This window comes from Streptopelia decaocto (assembly GCF_964273445.1).
Source record: "Streptopelia decaocto genome assembly, chromosome: 7".
Taxonomy (NCBI): Eukaryota; Metazoa; Chordata; class Aves; order Columbiformes; family Columbidae; genus Streptopelia; species Streptopelia decaocto.
The window spans coordinates 56509468-56532053 of NC_138661.1; the positions used below are offsets into that span (position 1 = coordinate 56509468).

General features: G+C 43.5%; 1 protein-coding gene across 4 annotated transcripts in view; it reads right to left on the bottom strand.

The window, feature by feature from the left end:
- The window catches only part of LMO1 (LIM domain only 1), a 62090-nt gene extending 40960 nt beyond the window's left edge, over positions 1 to 21130 (bottom strand). Inside the window, exons 1-2 of one of the 4 annotated variants that reach the window (XM_082058569.1) lie at positions 20624 to 21130; positions 15334 to 15435 (exon numbers count right to left, since the gene is read on the bottom strand). In XM_082058569.1, the coding sequence (XP_081914695.1) occupies positions 15334 to 15358 (25 nt within the window). In that variant the 5' untranslated portion in view covers positions 15359 to 15435; positions 20624 to 21130. Of the gene's footprint in view, positions 1 to 15333; positions 15436 to 19942; positions 19962 to 20213; positions 20403 to 20623 lie in introns of those variants that run through there. The other 3 variants (XM_082058570.1, XM_082058571.1, XM_082058572.1) reach the window with 3 other exon arrangements.
- Between the last annotated feature and the right edge of the window lie 1456 nt (positions 21131 to 22586).

Here is a 22586-nt window from a genome sequence, read left to right on the forward strand (position 1 = left end):
CAGATCAGGGTTCGGCAAGATTTTTTGTTGACCTTAAATTTTTATCTAGTTCCTTGGATGGGATGGGAGTGGGAAACAAGTCATAATTTGAGACTTTAATACACAGAGTTTACTCAGTGATGAGAAATGAGCCAGCCATCCCAAGTAGAAAGATGACGGGATGAAAAGAAGCAAAAGCAAACACTGAGTATCCATCAAGTGTAGCAAAGGGGCTACCATGACATGTTCACAGCTCCTTAGTTCAATGCACTGTTTAATTTGATAAAAAGTTTATAATGGGACAAATATTTTGACCATCTTTTGCCAAGAGGCAATCAGAACTCTGTTTACTGTACAGAAAATGAATCCAGTTGTGTACCGGGAAACATTCCACAACTAAACTACAGTGACCATGAGGCAGCAGCTCCTCCAGCCTGGGAGGGGAGGTGGAGGGAGGAGACATGAGACTGTCAGTCTCTGGTGTCATTTTTCAAGTCTTGCAGACAGAAAACTGTCTGACTTCATGGCTGGTCACCTACAGGTGACATCAAAATCATTCTCCTTTCCTCTGCCTTGGCTGGTGCAGTTACTATCGCACTCAGCTTGCTCAGGATCCTGCTGGGGCACATTTCTCTTCTGAGAGCAACCACTGGCAAATTGCAACTCTGAAAGCAAGCGTGCAGTAGAACTGCACAGGAGCTGCCCACAGGGAACACAGAAATGGTGCTGGGCACAGGTAAAACGGAACAGTACATTGCTGCAGCGTGACCTCTCTGGTTGCTCTTATCCAGAGCCTGACAGCTTTCCAGCATCTCTTCCACCTGGACTTCTTACAATAGTCGCAAGGCAACAAAGAAAAAAGAAAAAAAAAAGAGCAAGAAAAAACAAACAAACAAAAAACCACATCAAGGCTTTAGGTTAGCCTAAGATCTCAGCCTACAGCCTCATTGCACTCACTCCAAGACAACACTGGAACAGTCCCCAAGAAATTGCCCAAGGAAATCTGAACCCTTTATCACAGATGCACCAAACCCATGATATTGTCCATGTGCGGACAGCACTGACGCACCTGTGAAACCCCAAGAACACCCTAGGTGTTCTGACTGTATCACCAGAAAGGCCTTTCTCTTACCAGATGTTACAGGATGCAAGAAATCAGGAATCTCCACCTTTGCTTTGAGGCAGCAAATGCTCACTGACTTAGAGCAGCTGGCCCCTGCATCCTGGCTGAAGGTTTATTGCCGGTGTGGCACCTTTCCTGGTTGCTCCATTGGCTGGAGGCGACTGCTGGCTTGGTGGGGAGGCTGGCAGGCAGAAGAAGATCCCCAGGAGGGCTCCACAGCCCAGCCCGTTTTCTCTCCATGAGGTGCCCAGCAGAAGCTCCACGCGCTGGGCTGAGCAGCAGCAGCTCTGCCTGCTGGGGTGCACACCCTGACAGCACTGGAATGCACCGGCCTGCAGCCTGGCATTGCTTCCCACAGAGCGCATCATCGTGGCAGGTGGTTGCATTCACCAGGCCCTTTCTAAAAGCAGCTCTAAGGCTGGCAACCGGGAGCGTAGCGCCACAAACCCCACAGCTTTGTGTGAGGCAGCACCAGCTGTTTCCCACGTTAATGCACAATGCCTTTGAGCATTGATGCTCACATGAAACCGCATTAAAAATCTTAGTGCTACCACCAATTCCTGAAAAAGGGGCAGCGATAATGATGTTTCGAAGTAATTTTATTTGGTCTGGGTTTGCCTTCTTTTTTTGTGTGTGTGTGTTTTTGTTTGGTTGGTTGTTTTTTTGTCTGTTTTTTTCCCCACTCAAAAGAGCACTCTGCCACTGTTTCCACTACAAGTGATCCCATCTCATTAAGGTCAAGCCTACAGGGTGGACCACACGTAGGGGAAGAGAAGAAGAAAAGATTACGTGAAACTTAGGAGCTCTGCTTGGTGCAGAACAGCTGCAGTATTCAGCATCCCAAGTACGTTGCCACAAGAATTATGTTTCTCTCCCACTCTCCCCAAAGCATTTAATTCAGGGCAGAAGGAGTAGAACGTGTTCACCTCTGAGCTCCCGTGCCACAAGCAACCATATTCATTCAGCTTTCCTATTTAACTAAATGGAGTTCACACATGCTGCAGTATAAGGTTACCTCTTGCCATCTGAAAGCAGCCCAATCAATGCTATACACAGAGAGTAGCATTTGAATCAGCCCTAAGTTAATTCTTAGTCGTCGAAACTGTGACAGCATGCTGACCCTTTCAAGTCAACTGGGAGCAGGCAATCTTTGCAGAAGATCCTCAGGCCTTTAATCAGATTCTCAGTGGGTTTTAAAGAGATACTACAGCATCAGTTTGTAAACATCTCTCTAGTGGAAATAAAGATTACTTCTGACCTAGCCAATTACTCAGTCCCAGAAGATATATCCTAGAGTTATAATTGAATGAACCATAGGGGAAGAAAATACATTTTAGGTAGGGGGTAGCAAACCCAAATCCCAACTTAGGATGCAGGCAGCACTGTATCCCGTGGAAAGATCAGATACAGAGAGAAATGCTTATTGAAAAAAAAAAAAAGTCTATTAAATCATCTAGTCCTTTCTCCTACCAGGGCAATATTGCTCTCTTGAGCACAGAGCCCTACTAATATCAGTGCAAATTATCATCCGAAGCTCTTCCTGAAAAGTAGGTGCGATGGGGAAATACCAAAGCATTAATTTGCGGAGATGTATAGTATCAGGTACTTGTTTACCCCATCACAGCGAATCTGGGGCGAGATGTCAGCCCGTGGTAGCATGGATATGCTGTAAAATGAGTAAGCAATGAGAAAGAAAATGCAGGAGAAAGCAAGCAGAGGACTTGCACTCAGCGCCGAGACGATCAGAGACATTAACCAGTCTCTTGTTGCATTACTTTAAAACTGCATTTTAGCATGCGGAGCCATTGCACTCCATTGCAGAGAGATATAATTACCGACTTTTTAAAAAGAATCAAGTTATTTATTCTGGAGCTATTACAGACTAATGTGTAACAGACATCACCCGATGGGCCGTGAAGGCTCCGAGGGCCATTACAGCCTCACAGGTCAAGACCTGTTTGAAGGTTTTAAAGTTTGCGTATCATTGTTCTTGAGCTGAACAGCACAGACAACACCTGCACAACAACACATGCGGAAAAGCTGGAGGAGACTTCTGGGAACAGCTGCTGCTTATGCATTTTCACACTTGGATCAAACCACATCAGATCACTGAAAAGAAGTTGAGAATATGGCTTTTGCCATTTCCATCTAGGAGTTCACCTGTAAGCTTGTAGTTGTTTTTTGTTTTTTTTTTGTTTTTTTTAAAAGGGTGCATTGAGGAAGAAAATGGCACTATACCCTTCATGCTTCCCCATCAGGGCCCCTGTTCTATCTTACTTTCATGGAGAACTAAAATCCCAGCCAAGTGATGGGTTTATAAAATTTTAATAGGAAAGAAAAAGGTATCCTCAGGCAGGATCTTATGTGCAGACTTTCACCATAAATGAATGTTCATGAAAATATGGGTTTTATATGGAAACACTGACAGAGCTTCATACGCTGTGACACAAATGCCTCAGCATAGACTGACGACTGAGGAGGACCAGCGAGTCCCAAGTCCCACAGCCATAGGCTGTCATACCATCTCTTTCTCCAACCCAAACAATTCACCTTCATGCCTCCACTATTCCCTGGGGAAGGCTGATCTAGAGACCAACTCTTCTGAAGCCCAGAAGCTTTCGAGTTGCTAGCCTAGAAATATGCTTAGCCATTTCCACCTGCTTGTTCTAATGACAATAAAATATTTTGGAGTAAAAAGCGTGTTTTCATTCCTGCCTGGTGTTTCCCATCCTAGTGTCCTCATACAGGGCAGACTGGTCAGCCTTCATTTTGCAAAGGCAGACAAGTTGAAGCATGTACACCCCGTCTTCACAAGCATCCTCTCTGCCCCTATTTCCACGTGGACTTACTATTTCTGAGAATGAGTGATCTATGGCTTACCCAAGGTCTATCATTGCCTCTTATCCAGCATTATTAACAGTGATCATTTTTGGATGTTTCTTCTTCAATCCATTCCAGGACTCCATTTGCCTTTTGCCACCTACCTCATCCCTCAGGCCTTTCGAGGTCCACCATCACATGTTCATACCACCCTTTGAATCTTTTCTGCCATTTCCAGCTGACAGTAATTCCTGCTTGCACCAGGTCCAGAGATCAGCTGGGGCTCCTGCATTCATTTTCTTACTGTCGTGAGCTTTAGACAGGAATGAAACCAAAGGGCAACAGGACAAGGCCTCAGTCCCCCTCCCATCAGCTACTTGCACTGCAAAACCTTTCAGTGCCGTTTTCATGAGATCAGGAAATTTCTACTTAGTGCTCATGAAGTAGCTTTCCCAAACCTTTTTACTAAAAGGTAAGCTGAACAACTTCTGTTTGAAAGCAGAATTCATGGCTTTGGTGTCAGGATCTAAACCACCACTTCTCTAAACAGTGACGCTTGAGGTTCATTTCTGCGCATCTCCCAGATTCAGAATAGAAGCATTATTTCTCATTCACAAAAAAAGAAAGAAATGCCACAAGGAACAGTCACATTCTGTTTAGTTTGTCATTTCTTAAAGCAGCAGTAATCTAAGAGCAGTGCTCCGTAGCTAAGGTATAACAATCCTGTATGGAGCTAAAACAGTTGGTTATTTTTTGACAGCCATTGGGTATGTACACGCAGTTCTGCAAGTCAAAGTTTTGCTTTCAGAAAACTTGAAGCTTCTTAACTGCATGAAGAAGATGGGCAACCAGGTAGGGTACCTGCGGGATGGACAAAACCAGTGGTTCTCTCAAGTGTGACGGAGACCAATAGTAGCCAAGAGCCAGCTCCACCCAAAAATTCCTCCTGATCTCTTCAGAATTTAATTGTCATTCTCTTTAGTGTACACACAAACAAGGCAGACTTAAGAAAAAAAAAAAAAAAAAAAGAAATGGTGTGCAGGGTGGAAGCACCATTATCCAGTATTAAAATGTCAGAGATTTAAGCTTTGTGTTGGTTTAGTCATAAGTTACCAACAACCACTGATGGCAGACATAAAGCTTCCCCTAAATTATTAAGCATAAAACAGCAGACTGTAATATTTTGCTAAACCAAAGTACAGACACAGACAAAGATGTCATTTCAATATTTGAAAACAGCAAGTTTAATTTAAAATAAGAGCAAACCAATAAGCTCAGAAAATAGCAATGTGTGAGAGGAAAATTACACTGCTAGAGAAAAAAGTGGAAGGACTTAAGAAATTTATAAAAGTAATCTCCAAGTGGAAATTAGAAATCAACCCCTAGAAACAGAATAACACAAAAGAAATATTACTGTCCACTTTCTAAATCAATATAACACTGCTACACGACAGAATTACCATGGTAACTCAAGTAAAAAGAATAAAGCAATTCTTATTATTTCAAAATAAAATCACAGCCTGAAGCCCAGCTTTTATTACAACTGCTGATAGATCGCTGGCTTGTATTTATCTGAAATATTGCTTTTCAATCAGCTATTTTATGAATGTACAAATTTCACTGAGCAGCCCACTTAGACTGAATGCTTAAAAACCCCCAAAAAGACTAGTCAATGAATCGATTATACATATGCATGTATTTTTTTAAAGGAAGCCTTATTATATATTTTTTTTTTACTCAGTTCAAATTAAAGAGAGATAAGGGAATGAGCAAGAGTAAGTTAAAACCTTGTTTAGTCTAAATTCCAACTTAGGGAACGCGTGTGCATCAGGGGGTGTGGGCAAACACACACAGAAGAAGAGACACATCTGTTCCCTCCTGATCAAAGGAGAAGAGAAAACACTGTCTAAATACAAAGTTGCTCAGGGACATTTTGACTTGCCCTGCTGAGTACTTCAGACGTTGAAAGCATTGTTTGTACAGCTTGGAAAGTGAATCAAGCGCAGGATCCTTGTCGGCGTTGGAGCTGCACTAAAGGCAGAGCTCAGTCAAGTTCCCCCACGCCTCCACGGCTGGTGCCACCTTTTAAACACATTAGTGCAAGGAGAAAACCAGCAGGTTCCCTTCTGCTCCCTCCCCTCGGACCTTCAAAAGAGCATCCATCAGGGACTGACAGCAACAGTCCTCTTAAAAATAACAGCTCTTCTCCTCCGCCCCTGCGCCTCCTTCCCCCAGCACAGCAAATTCCCCTGGACCAGCCAAATACTGAGACAGTCACTAAATGTGGGGCAGAGCTCCATGGGACCTCGGAGCAATCACACAGAGAACCAAGATGCACACAGGTTAAGCCGACACCATCTCCCAAAAAAGGGTCACTACGGAAGCACCTGTAGGCTGTCAGGGTGTTTTACAGCACAGCCTTACCTCATTTTTCTGTCACATTCATGAAGCAACAGAGAGGAATGTGACTAACACTTATAATCATGGCAGGAATCAAGAGGAATGTGCCCAGTGCTCATAATGGTGGCAGGATGGTTGTCTAGAGAAGGTTTTTCCTCAAAAATTTGCAATTACTTGGGTTCAACCCTAGGGACATTAAAAAAATTGCCTATTGAGAGTGGATCAACACAACTGCCCCAACAACAGCCAAGGAAAGCAACTGTTAGAATAGCATTCCATCCTTCCTAGGAGATCCAGAAGTTGCTTCTCTTCTCTTCTGCAGAGCTCTGACTCCCTAACCCAGCCTGGGGAAGCAGGGGAGGTGGGACCCAGCCCCATCACCGTGCCACAGCAAGGGTTGGTGTTGCAGATCCCACCCTCCTATCTTGCTGGGCAGGGCAGCATAGGCTGTGCAGAGAGAAAGCCAAGCTCAACAAGTCTGGGACAACTTGCGCAGGAGCCCACCCACACCTCAGGGGGGTCAGGCACGTCCCCCCAGATAGCCAGGCCTCAGTTCCGGGGAATGTTAACTTGGGGTGCATAAATTCCTTAATACTGGCAAAATGCTTCGAGGATTAAAAGCAGCAGTGATATGCCAAGTATCATAATTGGAAATAAAGACAAATGCTGCAACAAGAGCAATAAGCCACCTGCCAGCTGTCTTTTATATTAAAATATTTCAGTGTTCTTAGAGCTGCTTTTCCCATCTCACTCCAAGTCCAGATGAACTTTGTGGGTTGTTAGTTTTGCCATGCAGCAGTGACATTGCTCATTATTTTAAAAATAGATTTAGAATCTGATCACACTCAGCTCAATCTAAAAGTATGCACTGTCTTTTAGTGTAACGTAGTCCTTTGCCATATACTGCAAATGGGTTTTAAGCACTGGTAGAAACAATGTGTGCTTAATCTGAACGTGGACTGCAGAGAGGTCACACACTCAAATATCCTGTTTTATGTGGTATCTGGTTGTATTTTAAAAAACTCTTTCTAGAGACTTCGAGCCAGCTGAGGTCACAAACAATCATACAGAGATTAGAACAGGGAAAGAGCCGGGGGGAACAGAGGGGAGCCTTGGTCTGACACACTGAAATAGGACACTCTGAACTGCACTTGGTATTTCTTTAAAAGAAAAAATGGCTAAAGTAGTAAGCTTCAGCAAAACAGTAAATACAGGGGTAAAGAGTTTTTATTCAAATAAAGTCTTGCCTCAGGAGATGGAAGGAGATTCTTGAAATACAGAGATAGGATTTTACATGTGCTAAAAGCATCAGTGTGACACTTTTGGGGAAAAAAAAGGGGGAGGGAGGGAATACCTTCGTTGTTATACATGACAAAATAGCAACTAAATGTTTGCTTTGATCCCAGCGCATAAAGGGTGAAGCTTTTAGGCAAGGAGCGGCAGGTGATCTCAGCTCTTCTGCAAGTCCTAATGCTCCTAAAAGCCACTCTTCCAGTTTCTGTAATTGGGCATCAGTAGTTAATGTAGTATTGACTGCATTACATGCTCCTGTGCATCCTCTCACTAATGCCAATTGCATCACCTTGTACATTTACCATATTGCTTAGCCAATAGCTGTTAAAAGCAATCCAAATCATGAATCATATAGGAAACTTTTAGCAAGACACGACATCCAAAGGAGACAATTTACAGTTGAGTTAATCTGGGTACATTAGCGAGACATGGATTCAGGAAGACAGACCAATTTATGTTACTTTAGTTTTACCCTTTATTGCTTTGTATAGGCAAATGAATGGAAGGGCATGGAGTAAAAACAGATATAAAGGAGTCCTTTTCAAAACAGATCTCCATTCTGTGCAGACAGGTCAAAGGGTTTGAGACTGATGCTTGGTTTGGGCTTTCATAACCATAACAGGGTACTTACAGAAATCATTTTGCGCAAAGGAGTAAAGATAAATATATAATGGATTCTGAATAATGTTCAATACCCACCCCCACTGCAAGTACATTAGGCAGAAACCAGGTTGCTCAACACTAGCTAAGGCATGGCCTGTCCACGGGTCACCTGCCGTCACAACTGCCAGGAAGAGACTTCACACGAGGTCCCAGGTAGGTCTGCGCAGCAGCCCTGTCAGGTGGGAACCCAAGGCAGGAGATGTTCTGCAAAGCCCACCAAGGCTCACTGGCCTCACTGGCTCAAGCCAGTCCTCCAGCCATAGATGTTTATCAAGTCACTTGTCAACATACAGAAAGTAGGACCTTCCCCTACCTACTGAACTCAAAGGGACTGCATCCTTTTGAAATGTATACCAGTCTCTCTGGAACAGAAGGAAACGATACAAGCATTGAAGAGGTCTTGGTTAACCCACATCAGCCACAAGGTAGAGCCAACCAGGAAACAAATTAGTAGTGGGTTCCCTCTGAAAAAAATATATTTTACAGAACAATTTCACACCGGGTGCTTGACCAAAAGATGCATAGCGAATTGACATAGCACCTTTCTGCTTTTCTGATCAAGCTCAGTAGCACCAGGAAAATAGAGGAGATGGGGAAAAAGGAAAGGACAGCTAGGAAGTGTGCTCTTATTCACTACTCATAAGTGATGAGGCAATTTGCAATATTTTGGAAGGAGAAAAAAAAAAAAAAAAGAGTGGTAAAGGAAATTTAGGAGAAGTGATGGCTCATCAGCCAAAAACTTTACAGAAGGAAAACTGAACTTCATCCTTAAACATTGGATCCCAAAAATACTGGGAACTCTGGTGTTATAAGTCTGGTTTAAAAAAAGATCATGATTCGCCTTTGAAAAGCTTCCAGAAGTCTCTTCGAAAGAGTTGCACATGCAGGGAAAATGCCAAAACAAAACATTTTCACTAGCTGATCAATTTAAACAGCTGTGGTAAAGCTGCAGCCACTGGCACCATCATTAACAATTTAAAGCATGGCTGCTTTTGTCTTCCTTCCCAGTTACATTCTCATTATGCCTTTTTATTTATTAGAAACACAGTCCTCCGGAATACATTTCTATATCTCAGATCCATAATAAACCAAGTAGGAACATCCCTGGCTTCAACTCAAATGGATGTTTACATTGGCGAGAGGGTTAATTGTTTAATTCTGGTCCAAGTTCTCTGCAGTTCAGTCATGAATATGCAACAATCATCCACTTTTTCTTTAAGGAAAACAAGAACTGTTGAAATCAATAGTTTAAGAAGAAGGCAAATATTAATTTCACTGCCCAAATCACCCTTTCAGAGTTTGATTAGCATGCGAGGAACTCTGAAGGCTGGCGTAAAGAATTCAGAAATGTTCAATGAAATTAAAACCAACTGTACATTTGGACAACAGAATCCATTATCTGCTTTGATATGCAATGTATGAGAAAACTAGTTTGCAAGAACATTCACTGGAAAGGAGAGCTGAGCATCTGTTTGCGCAGATAGCACCCAACATCGCGCTTGAAAACTTGGGCTGGGGAGTCACCCTGTTGGAGAACAGAGAAAACGCACACGCATTTACACACTGAGAATTAAAAAATGGTAGCTGCACTGAATTGTTCTCAGACCATCTATAGGTTTAATTATGTTAATATAACAGTGAACAACTTTCATTTTAAATTGCCTTTCCCTCCACCCCCAAGTCTTCAGTGAATAGGAGCTACATTCACTGAATAAATCATGCCCTGGCAACAGTTACGCACATTATTGAAGTTGGGGGCAGTGATTTCTATATGGTTTAAAACAATGTCCATGTATTCTAAATGATGACAGTTCTGTCCAATTTTAAAAATATATAGACCCATTAGAGTTTTATTGTTCAGCATTTAGCAGCATCTGCAGTGCCTTTTTATTCTTACACTGCAACACTTAATGCTTGATACCATTATTCTGATTTTGAATTGATTTCAAGTAAAATACCTTATTTGCCATAAACTTTCATATTCTTTACCTAAGTAAGACTCCTCACAGATGCAATCAGTCATAATGCTAAAAGAACAGTTTGCCTTTAGCAGAAATGTAATAGTTCAAGCTAATGACAGCGAAGCAAAACTTTGAGCAGCGAGCACACTTGCAAAGAGACTAAACCATCTCTAAACATAAAGCCTGAAAACCTTAAGAAAGCCTCCAAATGAAATCAATTAATCCTCCAACCATGATAAATTTCTTGACCATTTAAGAAACGTATTTCAGACTCTGCTGTGACCCTTTATCACCAGACCTAATGGATTACTTTATTAATAATGCACTGGTCTTAAAAGGAATTTTTCCGAAGATTCTACCATAAGAGAGCATTTTCAGAATGGCTATGACAAACTGGCTGACACGTTCACGTTGTATCTATTAAAGATAATAAAATTTAACACTAACTCAGAAGAAGACAAATTATGTTCCTCTGCCAGGGTATCAAGCATACTTTCTACTGTATTAAACCAAAATTAGAGCAAACTAATTTCCAAGAATCAGCTGCTTCTTTTGCCCTATTACCCAGGTTGAAAATTGTTCCTACACTGTTTTAAAGCTGTTATGTCAACCAGACAACTATCACATCTCACTGGCATCTGGGAACAAAGAATGATGACACCCTACACAGATGCCTACCCAGATCCTTCACCCAGCTGCTCCGAGCAAACACTAAGAATTATTTGGCAGGAATACACCTATGCAATATAGTTTGCTCTTATCAGGCCTGCTAGCTCCGTTCACCCCTCCTCTTCCCATAGGATAAGTTTGCATCAAAGAGAGATGCAGGTTGTCAGTGCATCAGCCACAGTACCTTCCATTTCTTGAAAAGGTTTAGGCAATTACTATCTTGTGATACTCTCATGCCTCTGTACCTGTGATTTCCAGGAGCAGGGGCACCTCTAGGAAGACTGCCTCTAGCTCCACACTTGGTCAGCTCCGGAGAAACATGCCAAATTTTTTTTTCCTTCTCCTTTCTGGCCAAACCAAATCTCATATGGTTTATTCTGCTGCCAAGTGTGCCCTGGCATTATTCAGATTCCTTCTTTTACAATCTTCTTCCTTTTCATAAATACATTAATCTTCTGCTGTACATTCGAGTCACAAAAGGGCACAGTGTCATGAACTAAAGCCAGACCAAACCTCTGAAATTACACCAAGACCTCGTGTATCAAGATCAAGCCCTCAAAAAAAAAACCAACAGGTAACTCAGCTAAATAGGTAAATAAAAGGTTTGGTTCTTTATACACAGGAAACTAGACAGCAATGGACCACAGAGAAGGTCCAAGGTAGAGTGACACAGGTGATTAAAAATAAAAGCATCTTCAGGAACAATGAAATTCCATGTCATACGAGAAAAAAGCCACCTTGCCATTTCCTCTCCTCTCTCTGCTTGATTCCTCAGTAGGCACACCTGGGAAAGGTACATTAAAAAGAAAACAGATATACCAGCAGCACACAGAGCACCTCTTCTTCCTATATGTCACTATTTATATTAGGCTTGTGTACAACTTATATGTGCCTTATTTTTGTGTGCATAAAGATTTTTATCAATACAAGCAGATTGTCAGGACCTATCTTACTGGAGGTACATACCTCTCTGTATGCACCTATCTATCTATAGGTACCCCCATATGTCAGCTGGCTCACTCATCTGCGATATCAACCCACAGCTCTGCTGCCCTGTCTAGGGTGCCAGGGCACCATTCCTGTGACTGCCATCATACATTCAATGTCACTGCTTTTTTAATTCCAAATGCTGCTTTTCTTTCCTTCTGTTCAGGGTAAGACGGGCTCTTATACAACAGGGAACCCAACTGCTGCTACTAAGCCAGTTTCAAATTACCTAATATTCATTGCCCTAAATACCTCTCATTAATGTAAGACCCATTCTCCAAACCCAACACACAACACCAATGAGTATCCATATTTTTTCTTTTAATTTTTAAAGGAATTATGGAAAAAAAAATAAAACCCAAAGCTTTTGTACTGCTACATGTTTAATGGAGTCCTCTGATACGTTATATACTTGGGCTACTCTTGCGATCTATTTAATCAGAGTTCTGCTTGAAAACACAAAGGATCCGTGATTTGGGGTGCTAGTCTATGCAAACATTGTGATGAACACACAGCTGATCAGTGCTTTTACAAGTGCACACACACTCAATAATTGGGTTGAAGAATACTATGTCTAGTTAACACAGTACAAGTTAGCTAAAAGGAAACTTTCACCCCACACACACATAACAAAGAGCCGTGATTTCTATTAGTGCATTTCATACCATACATGCTGATTACCAGGCTGTGCTTCATTGTTAGCAGAGATTACAGCTGGGATAAGCTGCAGCTTTTTCCTAATTGCTATTATGATGACTGAATTTTTGTTTTGTGTCAAGCATTATTCACACATTATACTCCAAAATTTGATCCCTCCATGATGCATTATTGATTCCACGCAGGCAATCATAACTGCCGCCAATGTGAAGAATTAATTTCGGCTATTCTCCTTGATTTGCATTGCTCCATCATAGCAGAACACAGTTCTATAGGGAAACACAAATTGAAAAGGAAGATTTAAGAAAACGTAGGAAATGCCACTATCTTTTAAAAGAGATGAGTCCTAAAGAGAGGGAAAAAAACCCTCAAACCTCCTAAACGCAGCACAACACGTGTGGTCCAGAAAGAAATAAGGTCAGTCAGCCAAATTCATCTTAGTCAGAAGAAGGTTACAAGAGTAGCCTTATGCCTCTAATAAAGTAAACTAGCTTGCTTCAACGCGTGTTGCCAAAGAAAACAACTGAACACCTCTGAGAGCAGCACTGCTTCAAAGCCTTTGAAACCCCGTTAGCTTCATTTGTTTTTCCAGCATAAGCAATACTCAACCACTTAGCGTGTCTTTTATCCACAGTCCAGTCAACTGCAAAGCTGATCTAGAAGATGGGTAACAGATGCTTCACATCTACTCATTTTTTTTTTAAGTTCTCCTGTGTTAACAAAGCAACTTGTGAGAACTCAATAGAAATAAAGCCTGGGAAATTTTTTTAATCATCCCTGAATACAGTTATTTCACAGTTTTAAGATGCCGACTTAATTAGCACAGAATAAATTCAGAAGGGCAAGACCACTTATACAGGGGCACTGACCCCACATTGGTCAAGACTCAGTCAAAATTTGTTCAAATCTGCATACAAGAGGGCACTAATAGTGACACACTTCTGCTTCATCTCATGTATTAGAAGTGTACAATCTTCAAGAAAAGTCCATTCACATTTTTTCATTGTCCAAAGCGCTTTGCATCAGAATGAAACAAAACCTCGTATCCCATGCCAGAAACTTAATTCAAATTCTGTGCACATGAATACACCCAATTGATAATTTCAGAAATCAAACTTGTAATGAGATTAAAAACTTCAAAATGGTAGTTGTAAAATACTGGGTAGTATTCAACCCTTCAACTTTTTTGGGGGGAGGCAAAGAAGGGAGAGAGATAAGAGAAACTTCAGTAGAAGACCTTTGGTTAAAACTATTTTCAATAGTCAAGCCTTCTTTCCTAACTGTTCTCCAATACAGTATTAATTCGGTTTTAAAATACCAGAAGGCAGATATGGGTCAGGAAACAAAAATCATATTGCTCCAACTTATTAGCACTAGGCAGCTTTTGGTACTATTGACAGTACATGTTTAGCACCCACCTGACACGGGAGAGCAAGTGACTTTGAATTACAAGTCATTTTTCTCATAAATATTTTAAAAAGCGATACATATATTCTAGTAAAATCAACACTCCTGCCAAAATATTCAAATTCCACAATTCCTCCAAGCTCTTTGGCTCCCTGTGAAAAGCTATTGCCTGTCTACAGTCTTACAAATATTCAGTAATTTCTTCTACTTCCAAATGACAAATGTCTACGACTTTTTTTTTTAACACTTAAAGATCAGAGAATCCAGCAACACACCCATTACACAGCACGCTTCATCCATTTGTAAAGGTGAGATGAAACAACAAGATAATAGCTACAAATGTGTGTGAAAAGTTAGGATGTAGTTCCCACTTCCAATAGGAAAAGCGCTGCCAAGGTGGAGGTCCTTGGCAAGGAGCAGCACCATCGATGGAAACCCATCTGAACGGCTGCAGAAGCCTGCTGCTCTGCCTCAGTTTTAATCTTTGCCTTCAGTGTAGAAGCTATGAGGGAAGACCTGAGCCACAAAGCAGCCTTAGGAAAACCTCATTAGAAAGTTGTGATTAGACTCACCACGTTCATTCTAGAAACTAGTGGTGACTGAGCAGGTAAGTTGCACACCCTGGTAGGCAACGTGCAAAAGAAGGCATCATGTCATTCAAACTACTAACTAACACTGCCTATTATTCTTACATCAATTTGTACCCCTTAGTCATCCTTGATAAAGACCAGTCAGCTTTAAAAAAATAAGTATATGTGAATAACTCAAGGAAGTCAAGCTTTTCTCCAGTTTCATTCATGAAATTACCTTCCAAATGAACCTCCACTTCTGTCATTTATAGAAGGGAGTAAATTCTTAGAATAAGCCAATGCTTTTTTGCTGGAGCAGCTTATTAGCTTATTGTCATTATGTTTATAGCTATGAAGAAAAGCTGCAAGAAATAGATATTAAAGGCGCACATTAAAGAGACCCAAATGACATGCAAGGGAAAGGAAAGAAAATCTCAAAATTAGATTTACAATAAAAGCTGTTAAAATAAACAGGCTAAAATTGATATATTAGAGTATCTTGTAAACAGAAAAATCTAAATAGATTAAAAATAAAAAACCAAACAACAACAAACTGTTTCTGCTATAACCTTCAGCAAACAGAGCCTGGGGTAAACCCTTCTCCACTGGTTCGATCATACCAGCGAAATGATTAAATAAAAAAAAAAGAGCCAGCATGCTTTTACCAACACGAGAAAAATATCAGAAGCTGAAAACAGAGCACTCTAATATGCACAGTGCACATCTGTTTCAAAACTACTTATTTCTACGTTTGCAGGACACAGAAGACACCGAGCACAGGCTTACACAATCTCAGCCCACCTACCGTCCTCCTTGTCCAGCACCATCATCTCGGCAATGGAGAGAAGTCCGGGGACAGATGCTTCTTCTCCAGCAGCCTCCGCTCAGGGGAGAACAGAGCAAGTCTCTGGGAACACAAATGAGCTACGGTACAGCTGATCGTCCTTTAGCAGCAAGTGAGCTCTAATTACCCAGTTGTCCAGCTTTTAACCTAGATTGCACTCAGTTAGAATTACACTCAGAAATAAAGCACTTTGCAGATACAAAAGCAGTCTCACCTACTTTTGTGCCTCAGAATTGCAAGGAACTAAAACTGCAATTTAGAAAGAAGGGGGATCAGAGCTGTTTCTTTGGTTCTCACCTTCTAAATGGCTCAATTTACACAGTATAATCTATTTTAATGTAATTGCATTTGATAGCTCAGAACCCCAGCTGTTGTAACTGCGCAGCTTTCAACCTTATAAAGTGTTTTCCCTTTGGATTCGAGCGGAATCTAAATCTAAACTCATCTTCAGCGAGGGCAGAGCACCCCAGCCCGCCTCCCTCTCCCGATGTGCGAGCTTTGCACACTTGCTGTTCGCCAAACGCGCCCATTGCCCGGGCCCCCCCCGCCCCCCGGGCCTCCCGCCGTGCGCTGCCTGCCCGGCTCCGCAGCGCCACCTGCCGGCCCGCGCGGCGCCTCCTGCCCGCGGTGCCCGCAGCGCGGTTCTCTGTGCGCCGGCAGCCGCAGCGCGGGCGTTACTCCGGATTCGCCGCCGGGAGAGCGGGTATTGTGTCTGAGAGCAGCCAGGGCTGCGGCAGGGCAGCGGCTCAACCCTCCGCAGCGGGTACGGGCGGCCCAGGCTGGGTTACGGCGGCCCTGCTGCTCGCAGCTGGATTTCACGCGCCTGTCGTGGCTTAAAACCTGCTACTAATTTCCTGTACAAACATTTCGGGTTTGTTTTCACATGTACGTATTAGTTTCAGGGAATACTCTGGAGAATATAACTCCATTTTCACTGGGTCGATCTTAAAACGATCCAAACCAAGCGCGGTACAAACCCTTGCAGGTTTGCTCCGCTTTTCAGAGATGCCATCAATGCCCAAACATGAAGAGATAAGTTTGGGGCCCATATCTGTAATCCTTCCTCTCACAACTCCCAATCCTTACTCGGCCAAGTCACCCATTGCGTGTGACGGTGCTGGCGAGGATTGCGGGATCAGACGCTTCGCTACCGAGATCAACAGCACCATTTCACCATGTCTTTTAATCCAAGAAAACATTTCATTCCTGCTTTAATGATACTTCCTCCCCTTTACAACCGATACAATGGTACTCTAAAAAGCATGATAGCGAGCTCAAGTTATATATTCTTAATACCAATTTTTAATTAGATTCCTTATCCCCAGCTGAAGTGGCTTTTCCTTCCACCTTCATTCAGATACTTAATCCTAACAGTCCTTGAGCGTATTTGATGATAAATGTATCATTTTACATTGAACCGTTTTCATCTAGTACTTTGAACAACTCCTGTTTCCTAGTGATACTAGTTTTCAAGTGTTGAATATGTATTTTAGCGGAGTGCAACTGCCATAAATAATAATTTTATTTTAAGATATATCACAAGCTAAATAGGAAGACTTTATCCCAAAGACTAAAGTCTAATAGTTAAAAGACTCTGTGCAAAAACTAAGAGAAACACAGGCTTTTCTAAATTTATGGTATTTTAATACTTCTAATCTACTATTGGCCTCCATCAGAAAATGGTGAACTCCAAAAATGTTTGATCTTTCTGTTTAGGCACCTTTCAACCCTATTGCCTTCAAAAAGGACAGACCTACTCTAGAATATTTGGCACATTTAAACTCATATGATTTGGTAATTACAGGAAAGGCAAGGTTTTGATAAAAATGAAGTTAGCTGTGGTAGAGAAAACCAGCAGACATAATGCACTTGTTAAAAAAAAAAAAAAACGCAGTACAGGATCAATATACATTTTATTCCTTTACTGCTTCAGCATGTCATAGAGGCTGGATTACTCTCTTTGCAAACGGATATTTTTAAACACTTTATCTGCTTACTCATTTCACACACCAACAATAAAAGTAAGTTTTCTAACCCCCAAACACATTTGTACAGCAATTAAAGTCAACTACAATTAACACAATCTGTTGGAATTAATCATGATACCTGATGTCAGTTTACTTTTTTAAACAGAAGTCTGGACTTTGCAATCAAAACATTTATGTATTTGAGAAATATCTTAAGTCTCATTATCTTGAAATTTATAAATGCGCTGCATGGTGCGTAGGTTGGCTTGCCCACAGCAAATTCAGCAGTGATTTATGCGGTGGAATTGACTAAAATGCAAGGCTTGAAGTTTTTTTACGCTCAACCTTTCTCCTTCCCCCCCTGCTTCTCTCTTCTCTCAGCTCCTACCATTTGTTTCGGGAAGATATTTGCCAAAGTTCCACTGTAAAATGGTATTTTCTAATATCAAGTCATGTTGCATCAGTCAAGTTATATTATGTCACTTCAAACACACAAAATGATGTTACCTCCCTTACATAACTTGACGTGATGCCACAACACATCAAGTACAAAACACTATTATTGTTGTTATTTTTTCAGTCTGCCCCTTCATCCTCAATGATATCTGTAAAGACCCCAGAAAAGTATTGTTGTATTTTTTCCTACTTCTCTTGGCACCACGGCGTGTTTGCCAAGGAAGCTTTTCACTCGCAAAGCCATATAGCAGTTATTAGACTTCATGGGTGACACTGGTGTCACCCTAGGGCCAGCATGCACCCCTACAGCCTGACCCACAGCTGGAGAAGTGGGCAGGCTCTGGGGCCATGGCCCAGCTTGCTAAGTAGCCTTCGGGGGTGCAAAAGCAAGGAGCACGTTGTGACCTCTACCTACACTAGGCAGCAAGTGTCCTTCTTGTGATGCACCAGGACTACTGGGGTGGGGGGAACATTTCTGAAATCCTGCATTCTCCATGCAGTAATAATTATAAATACCTCCACTGCTGCCAGACACCTCAAAAGAAGAAAACCTCTCAAAACTCCCCCCTCCTCCTGCATAGCAAAGCCTCTTAAAATCAAGCAGAGAACTGGATACCAGCTACAATGCAATAATTTTTAGATGGTAGAATTCAGACTGGCATGGGGGGGGGGGGGGGGGGGACAGGAAGAGCCATTTATGGGAGTAAACCAGACTCATTTTTATTAACAAGTTAATTCAAGCTTGATTTCAGAAAGAATTGGTTTAGTTAGCAAAAGCTTCCATTTTAGTCCTTTTAACATCCTCAGATGAGCGGGCAAGTGGAGCCCATTTGAATCGGGCAGAAAGAAACATACAAAGTTAATATAAACTCCTCATAGTTTCTTCTCTCGGTCTCACCTCCTGTCCCCAAATTCTCCTTTACACTTTTAAAAGTGAGAACAATTTCTCCTCGAGCATAACTACTCCATCAAGAGAACAGGAGATTTCCAGGCATTACCGCAGTTTGCTGCTCTGATCTGCACATCCCTCTCATCAGGGGTTTGTTTCCTACTTTACTCCTTTTTAAGTGCAGCCAGCACTAATTTCCTCTTTACCTCTACCGTTGCCACCATTATTCCCTTTTATACAGCCACTCCTGAGATCTCCTGGAAGGAGGCTGTTGAGAACTGTCTGGATAATCAATGGTTCTAGTTTCATTTCCTTACACCACCATCACACCGGCCCCGAGCTCCTTGTGTTTAATGAGTACGTCTGCAACACTTGAAAGAACCCAAATACCCCTATTAGGAAACCCTCTTCAGATCTCAGTTGTTCCTCCCAGCTCACCTGTGCCTCTCGCTTCTGCGACGGAGGCAGCATCCTGCTGTTAGCCCGTCAATCAGATTGAAATGGATACAGGTTGGCAGGCACCCTCTGACAGGGAGTCACTGGGATTAAGACATCACCCATTTATTGTTATTATTAAAGGGTATTAATGGAGATGTTAGAAGCCTTTCCTTCCGTTTCCTCCAGCAGTCAAGCAAAATTCAGGGGACTCTTGCAATGCACATCACCTTTGAAAGGTCAGAGAGAAACACAAACCGTGTTCCACATACATTCATCAGTAAGAAATTAACCTTGTTTAATTACTGTGTCGTTACCTAACCTTTTTACGTTTCTGCACAGGATGCAAGGCAGGAGAAAAGTCTTTCTACCGTTATCTCTCGCTGAATAGTTAGATAAGTTTATACCCTCTTCTCCAACACACGTGTTTCGACTGGAGCATTATAGACCCCATTAATAACACTACATCAGTTTACTTCAGAGGGCTTCTAGAAACTGGAGGAAGAAAAGACTCTGGGACAGGGATTCTCGGCCCAGAGGCATGTGACGAGTTTGCAGCAAGCTCCCTCCCCACGCACCTCTCTGGGGCAGTGAGCATTTAACCTTCTACTTGTCAGCGCTCGGGCCCCCTCCCACACAGCCGGATCGCACAAGCGAGCCCGTGATTTCTCTTCGTGCCCCAGCGGACTCCGCGGTGTCGTGGCAGGCGGACTCTCACCTTTCTGAAGCAGAAAGTCCAGATCAAAAGAAAAGAGGAGGGGGAAGGGGAAAGAGGTAGAGAAACAGGAAAAAAAAAAAAAAGGCAAACAGCAAAAGAAAGCACCTTCCACTTGCCTCTTTAGCTGGGTATCCACTTTTCCGAGTTAAAGCCCACCGCCAGACCGACAGAGAGACGTTTTTATGGCAATTTACGAAACCACGGAAAGCAGCACTGACTGCAATGGGAGCGCGGGGCGGTATTTCGGCACGCCACAGACTCGGATGCCACCGAAGTTGGGCCAGTGGTGACACACGCTAAGGCCACCAGACCTGATGGCGGGCCCGGTGACGGGGTTGCAGGCATCAGGCACTTCCCCGCTGGCCACAGCACTCACCGGGGCCGGGCGAGCTGCCGCTGATGTCCCCAGAGCGGTCACAGCCGCTCGGCGGGTGCCGGGCACGCCCGGGCGCACAGACCCCGCACAGCCCGGCCTAGAACCGCGGCGGCTGCAACCCAAAGGGGGAGCGGCCCCGGGGCTGCTGAGGAGGCACTGTCCCGGGAGCACCCGCCGGGCCCCGGAGCCCCTTTGTAAGGCGGCGGGCCGGGGGCTCCGCTACCCGCGGCAGCGGCGGGGCGATGCGGGACAGGCCGGGCAGCAGCGCCTGGCGCGGCGCAGCGAGCGGCGGCCCGCGCGGGGCAGCTCCTCCGTCCCTCGCTCCCTCCGTCCCTCCCCGCCCGCCGCCTCCCTCACCGGGGCGCCCGGGCGGAGTTGTCGGCGGGGCCCCGCGCCCCGCTCCCACCTACCGTCCTCCTTGTCCAGCACCATTGTCCCGGGCGCCGAGGGCGGCCGCCGCCGCTCCGGCTCCTTGGGGCGCTCCCTCTCCAGCCGCCGCTCCGCGGCTACGGAGGAGGCGAGGGGCCGCTCCGGGCCGGGCCGGGGAGCGGGCGCTGCCCAGGCGGGGGGCAGCGGAGCGGCCGCCCCGGCGCTGCCCCGGGACGCGAGTTTGGAGCGGGGCTGCGGCGGGCTAGGGTCGCGCTGGGCGCCGGAGAGCTGGAGCCGGGCTGATGCAGCAGCCGCCTCGCCCCCAGCCCCGCCGCTGCGGCTCGAGTGCCAGTTTAGATATTAAAAAAGAAGAAGGTGGGGAGGAAGAGAAAAAAAGGGAAGGGAGGAACAATATCGGGGGCTGGTTCCCCAGCTCCGTCCTTTCCCAACCTGCGCTGTCAAAAATTGTCTTAATGCAATCGCGTGTGATAGCTCACAACCTCTCCCCCCTTTGCTGCTGCTACTGCAAGAGCTTTCCAGGCTTCTAAAGTGCTTTTCCCTTGATTTCACTCTAAATCTAAAATTATATTCAAAGGAAGGGGGGTGGGAGGGAGAAAAGATGTGAACCTATCACTGAAAGCAAAAGCACTTGCCGCCTGCCTCTCTCACTCGCTCCCTCAATTTATGTGCTTTGCACTCTCTCCTGCTGCTGAATAAATGCACACATTTCCCAGGGACCCTCAGATTCCCCTGTTAATTAAATCAATTCATTATGCTCAGATCTGATTAGCAGCCCCTTCCCCCCCCCTTTGAATCAATTATTCAATACACAAACATAATTGCCTGTGCCAGAGGTGTCTAAGTATTAGCTTATTTAACTCCAAGGACACTAATTACCCCTAGGGCAAGGGAACTTTTCTCATTAATTCTGACAAAACACAAAAGCACAGTTAAAGTGTGTGTGTATATACGTGTGTGAGAGAGAAAATGGGGGAGCGTATAGCCGAGGAAGGCAGGCATTACTCTAACACACGTGTTACTGTATAAATTAGCTCAATTTTCTTTCTACCTTTGCAATAGGTTGTTCCTCACATCCCCCCTTCGCTAAACTTGCCACATCAAGACCCCTTTTTTTAAAGTAAGGAACAGATCAGCATTGCAATGGTGGCACTTCTGGAGTGGAAGTACTTGCCACCGAATCCAAAAAGAAAAAAGTACGTACGACTGACGGGGAGCAAAGCAGAATTTGTAAATAGTTTTGTTTGCCAAAACAGAAAACTCTGTGGCAGACAATCTTATGTACTTCAAAAACCTGTGAAAGAAGTGGCCTTCTGAAGCAGCTGGTAAGATGATACATAATCTAGTATGTACTGGGAACAGTTCTGAATTGTTTACCATTTGAATTAATGTCAGTGCCCACTATTAATGTACTTGCTTCCTACATTTACCATAATGGGCTTGATTTCCATTAGCTGAAGCTGGAACGCTAAAAAGAGCCTCGGCAAGACTGATGCAAACCAAGATCGACCATCATTGTAGTATCTGAGACGCATGACTTCTGGCTTGGGTGTTACCCAAATTTTACCTCTGTGTGAACCTCCTTTAAATAAAAAAGGGTAAGAAAAAAGAAGTAGTAATTGATTCCCTCAAATTAGGTTTTTACTGTCTAAAGACCTTTATTGTTCATGTCCTCAATGTGCACAGAAGTATTGAAGATTTTCTTTTTGTTTCCTTAGGCAATGCATGAGCTGATCCATTAATCCATTTGGCTTTATATATCAGGAAACTAATATTAGCTCAGCTCATCTATTAGCTTTTATTTAGGTCCCCCCATGTTGCCTTTTTTTTTGGACTTCTGTTCAGACTAGTTCTCCCTGAAGGGAGACAGACAATTTTTGGCAGATTTCAGGGCAGAAAGCGCTGTACATTGTCTCATGGGAACTACCCCCTCTCCAACTCCCCACCATCACATTTACCCTTGTCAAGACAGCCATGATTAAACTT